The sequence below is a fragment of the Tarenaya hassleriana genome, unplaced genomic scaffold (assembly GCF_000463585.1).
Source record: "Tarenaya hassleriana unplaced genomic scaffold, ASM46358v1 Cleome10, whole genome shotgun sequence".
Lineage (NCBI taxonomy): Eukaryota > Viridiplantae > Streptophyta > Magnoliopsida > Brassicales > Cleomaceae > Tarenaya > Tarenaya hassleriana.
Window position 1 is genome coordinate 1,053,257 of NW_010960188.1, and position 5,980 is coordinate 1,059,236.

At 40.4% G+C, this 5,980-nt stretch overlaps 1 protein-coding gene across 1 annotated transcript; it reads right to left on the reverse strand.

Moving 5' to 3' along the window:
• Positions 1-595: 595 nt before the first annotated feature.
• LOC104799142 (inactive TPR repeat-containing thioredoxin TTL3-like) lies at positions 596-3,074 on the reverse strand. The gene is made up of 5 exons (XM_010521523.1): positions 1,994-3,074; positions 1,692-1,887; positions 1,415-1,587; positions 990-1,323; positions 596-888 (listed from the first exon to the last, which is right to left on the reverse strand). The coding sequence occupies exons 1-5, from the start codon at positions 2,890-2,892 to the stop codon at positions 754-756; spliced, it is 1,737 nt and encodes a 578-aa protein (XP_010519825.1). The 5' UTR covers positions 2,893-3,074; the 3' UTR covers positions 596-753.
• Between the last annotated feature and the right edge of the window lie 2,906 nt (positions 3,075-5,980).

Genomic DNA, 5,980 nt, shown 5'->3' on the forward strand with positions numbered 1-5,980 from the left:
AATGCCACGTGGTGACTTTTTCCTATGGACCGCTTCCTATTTCTACATCTGGAGATCCGTAGTGACGAGGCCTAGCCCAATTACTTGCAAAGCATTAAAGTCCTCATTACAAGTCCAATAGCCCAGTCTGAGCCCATTGTAAGGGGTTTTATAAACTTTCACGAAATTTTCGTAGGCCTTTTTCTTAAAGGTCCATTACTTCACAAATAATGAAACCCATTCGATTTTGATTATTTATTTTAAAAATTCGTTATTTGATTACGGCCGGGCCGTCGAGATGGACAACGTTGTAGTATTGTGGGAGGCCTGATGGGCCCCATTCCATCACTTACTTCCAGATGGGCAACCTGGACAGTTTCGCGATTTTGTGGGCCCTTAATGGGCCCCCATTCGATTGCGTTACATATTTGAATCGGAATTCTTGCTCGGACTTAGCCGGGTCGGGTCCGGTCGGGTAGAGACTCGGACTCTTTTGGTTGCGTTGATACAGATTCTACTTCCTGCCATTTCATCTCATGGGAAAGGCGGCAAAATTTGATATTGATCACAATTCACATGGAAAATACAAACAAACCAAATCGGAGGAGGAGAAAAAAGGAAGACAAGAAACATTAAAAGCTAAATCATCACCACGAATCTCTACACAAATATTCAAGCTTGATTTCATTCCTGTTCTAAATCGCTATGTCGAAAAGGAAAAAAAAAAGAATCGGTATTCACCGGAAAAAAAAAAAGTATAATCGCCGGCGAATATTATCGAGAACCGTGACCTCGGCGTTTCATGAGCTGTTCCCGCGCTTCCGACAAACCTCTGTCCACTTCCGCGTCCTCCGGTCTCTCTCTCTTCAGTACCTCGTAGTCTTCCATCGCCATTTCCCAGTTTCCCATCTACATTCCCCCGTATTTACATTTTTGCCACTGGTTACTTATTATCACACATATATATCCATATACACCCATACATACATATATACGTAAATATGCCGTACCTTGGCGTGGCAATCGGCTCTTCGTAGACGAGCTCTGGCATAGCCGGGGCGGAGGGAGAGAGCGGCGGAGCAGTCGTCGACGGCCTTGTCGAGGTGGCTCATCTTGGAGCGGCAAGCGGCTCGGTTGCAGAGCAAGACGGAGTTTCGAGGGTCGAGGTCTAAACCCTCTCCGTAGGCGGCGATGGCTTCCTCGAACCGCCCTGCTTTGAAAAGCTCGTTCCCTCTCGACCGTGCCGCTGTCACCCCCTGAGCCCTCATCATCACCATCTGCACCTCCCTGTTGTTCCCGTCCATCTTCACGGCTCGTTCGATCGCCTCCATTCCCTCCTCGAATCTGTTCGTTCCGTGGATATGGTAACCAGGTTTCGGTTCAATAATTGGATTAAACCAAAGTTTACCGGAGAAAGAAACTGGAAATAACTAACCTGCCGCAGGCCATGTGAACCTGAGCCCCGACGGACAAGAAACCTGCTTGACTGATGGTTCCGTAGTACTTAGTTGATGTTTCAACATCAAAATTAGGGCTTTTGGACGATGCTTCATCGGCTTCTTGATGTCTGTTCGTCTTCAAGAAAGCCTCTGCTTGCAAAGCATATACCTTCATCCACAAGAAACGATACCGAAATCATAAAAGCATCGGTTTAGTTCCTTTGTTTCGTTGGTTTCTGAAACAATTTATAAAAGATCGAAAATTTCATTGACCTGAGGAGCTGAATCAGCGCCTGAGGATATGGCGTTTGCTGTTTCTTTTATCAGTGTGTTCCAATCTCGTCGGTTCTTGGCTTCCGTACATTTGTTTATATGTGTTTGTACGGTCTTGGCTTTAGCAATGTCCTCGGCATCAGCTTCTGGACCCGAATGTTTGAAATGATATATCGCCTTCTCGACCTCTCCTAATCTGTTCGTTCACGTGTTTTTCAGAATTTTGAGGCCGAAAGAATCTAAAGGATGAATCATTTTTAGAATATGAATGAAACCCATATGGTTTGATCTGATCAGATTACCTGAGATACAAATTTGCCAATCTATGGTGAGCCCTGTGGTAATGAGGCTCGATTCCGATGGCTTCTCTGCACTCGAAAACCGCCTCGAGGATTCTGCCCAATGCTGTTAAAGCCGCGCTCTTATTGCTCCGGTAAGCTGCCTTGTTCGGGTCAATGGCTATGGCTGCATCATACAGAGCCAATGCCTCGGCGAAATTCCCGTTCTTGTAATCTTCATTCCCCATTATCTTCAACGTTTCGGGATCCATCCTCGTCGAAATAGCCCTACACAATGATCCTGACTGGTACGAGCTCCTTGCAACCGGTCCAGCCATCCTCCTTTCCTCGTCGTTCGTCTTCCTCGCCCCATACCCTACAGTGGAATTCCCCCCGGGCTGTCTCAGATTCCCAAGATTACCGTACAACATGACATTGCTCGAAGATGCACGAACCAACGAGCCATTGGGCGATCTCCCTTTCTGATGATCGGTGATCATTTTCTCTAGCTCGCCCGATATCCCGATTGCTCCCTTCGGCACCTTCCTAACTTGTTGTTGTTGGACCGTTCCTCCATATGAATCATTCTTACTACTGCGATTACCGTTGTTATATGGTTGATGGCTATTAGGGTATTGATTCGATGAAGGTCTTAAGCCCGATTTCTTGTTCTGTATCGGGTCGGATGCAATCCTTTGATCGTCGTTGTTTGCAACTTGAGTCCTTTTAGGGGCAAACTCGGTTCCGGGGGATTTGGTAAACTGAATGTTGGCGGAGGCTGTCGGGACATTACCGCTACTGCCCATCGAGCTTTTGTGGCTACTGTTATCTCCGGTAGGTTTCTTGGCCCACAGGGCACGCCTTCCGAACATTACGCTCAATAGCCCGCAGCCGGAAATTTTCTCCGAGGAGTTCTCCTCCATTTCTCCGGTGACAGAACCGCCTCGAGATCTCCTCTTCGTGAATTTCCTCCGCCGGAAAAGGGGTACCGGAAAAGAGGGGGAGACCGGGAAAAGGAAAGGTTAAAGGGCATGGAAGGGCAAAGATTTCATGTCAGAGAGGACGGAGATTCGTTAAAAAAAAAACAGAGAACGATGTGGTTGGGCATTCCGCGGCCGGACAATGTGAACGAAGGAGGCTTTCTTTCCGTTTTGTCTCCGCCCTCTGGGCAACAGAATATTATACAAAATGGCATTTTCATTCATTAGGTAACGAAAATACACAAAAATAAATAAAATAAAACTAGTCATTGTTTGTTTCATTTTAGTTTTTTGCTCTATTTTTTTTTTTGGGGTGTTGGGTGTCTGCCGTTGACTCGGTCAAAACACAAGGGTGTTGGATTCTTTATTGTTGGGGATTCTCACTAACAATATATCATTTCATGGATCGCACGTCTTCAGTGTCATCTTCCTCAAGATCTGGACAATAACTGGATCCATGAAGTGGTTGGGACCCACCTCTGGTCCATTAGATTCTTAAATAAGACCAGAAGACATCAAATATCATATGGATTCAGCTAATTGGGCAACACATGTTGGGCTTATCGGCCCATTATAAACTCAAGCAGATAATGGGCCTTATTGGGCTCATTTAAACTCGAGCAGATAACGGGCCTTTTTATTGGGCCCATTTTAAACTCAGGCAGATAACGGACCTTGTTGGGCCCATTTTAAACTCGCGCAGTTAACGGGTCTCATTGGGCCCATTTTAAAATTTCGCGTTGAATTGAAATAGATCTCGGAAAGTACAGATGCATATTGACAATACAAATAATACGATACAATATATTTTTTTCTCGAAATGAGCATTTCATAAAATAAACTGCAGTTTCCGAGCATATATATATATATATATATTTTACCGACGAGATCATATGAATAATCCAATACAATGATAGGTGTATATCCGAATTTCACATACGAAATTTATGTTTATTCGACTATTAGTCCAGAATGAAGATGTAACCAAGGCTTAGATGGGTCCATGTACACGTGGCCCCTTGAAACCATTTAGAGGAAAGGAGATCGTTTTTTGGGGATTTGTCAAAGCAGTGTTTGTTTTGTTTGAAAGGTGGAAGCGTCAATGCCTCGGATCTTGAGCTTATTTTGCACAGACATAAAGTCAACGGTCAATCTCTACACCACCATTCTTCTCGTCTGAGATTGTGCCACGTGGAACGATCTCTGTCTGCGTCAAGACCGCCATTGACTAATCTGCTCGCCCTTCGTGGAAATGTCCGTCTTGTTTGCAATGTCTCTCGTATTAAAATACGATTAATCGCATTTGATACATCGACCGTTTTACATATGATATTTTGCGCCAAGTGAAAGTATTGATCAACCGTTACCAAAAAAACAGTAGTAATTGTTTTTTTTGGTAATTGGATATCTTGCATTAAATTCTAAAATGATATCAAAGACTTGAAAAACCATATGAATATCCCTTCTCAAATTTAGGGTTCGAATTTAGAACGAAACAAACGTTTTGTACTTACTACTTTACCGGTTGAACGGTCTACATTTAGATAAAATATATCTGTTTGTATCATTTCTCATGCAACCATGTGATAAATTTGTATTTTTTCTTTGGAATGTTATGTTTATGAAAATGTCATTGAATACCAAACCATTCTATATAAAAGAAAGAAAAAAATCTAATTTACGGCTGACTCTATTGAAGTGGGTGAGGTGAAGTGCACAACACTATTATAGGGTAAAATCGAAGCATAAGTCGGAAAAAGTGGTGTCTAATCAAATTTATTTTACTACGACTCCAAACATTTTTTTTTTATAAAAAAGGGCCTTGTTGGGGATTTGGTGAATCCTGATTGCTGAAAATTTCAAGTTAATTTTTTTATTTTCCGATGGGTTAATTAGTAAACTTTATTTTTTATAAAAAATATATTCAGGGTCTTAATGTTTCAAATAATTATCTGATTTCGTGTGAGGATTAATTTGTATCTTGGTGTTAACCCTGTTAGACTTTAATTTTGATTTAAATATATGGAATTTTTCCTTGCAAATTCTTCACCTTCCACGTAAATTTGACATAATGACTGTACTAAATCCATATGTATTAGTTTCGAATTGATGATTTATATATATGTTTTTTTTTGTAAAGGTACATAATGTATATAATCTTGACATCAATTTTTTTTTAACGAGGGATGAAAAAAGAATATAAAAAAAAACGGGGACATTTTAATTAGGGTTTTAATGTACCTGTGATTCCCGAATATTTATTTATTACGATATCAAGTGCGGATTCGGGGTGAGTGATGATAGGATGCCAAAGAATAAAACCAGAGAGGAAACCAACAAAAACCTAACGGACAAATGAAAAGGGAAAGAATTGAAACTAAATATTCTTATAAGTGGAGGAATATATTTTCGTTGAAATATATATTGCCTAAATGTGGGTAACAGCTTACACATTCTATCCAAGGAAGGAAAAATAATATAAATTATCAAACGTATATACATACATACATATATATATATATAAACATCGCAAGTTGTTTTGATCAAAAGAGGTTCTGAATATTTAACCCCTTATCAATATAATTTGTTTGAGAACAACTGATATACATTACCCTATAAATCGTATATAAATCAAAAGTTGAAATTTGAAACCGTTGGATATGTACATATAGATGAACGTTTTTATCTTATAATTTGAGGATAACGATAGTAATTATAGATTTGGTCAAGAACGAAGAAATGTTTGTGGTCAATATCAGCACACACGCATATATACATATATATATATATATATATATATGTATATGTATATATATATATATATATGTTTTGGGACTTGTTTAACTGTTTGAACCAAACCCACACCCACAACCAACGCTCCAAATGATTTTTCCTGGGGTTCCTATCAATCCTTTATCTCTTTAATGCCCCAAGATATCCTCTAAAAATCGCCCCACATCTCTCTTTTTACGCATATATACAAGTGTATATGTGTGTGGGCATACATAATGTACTTACACAGACACTCTTT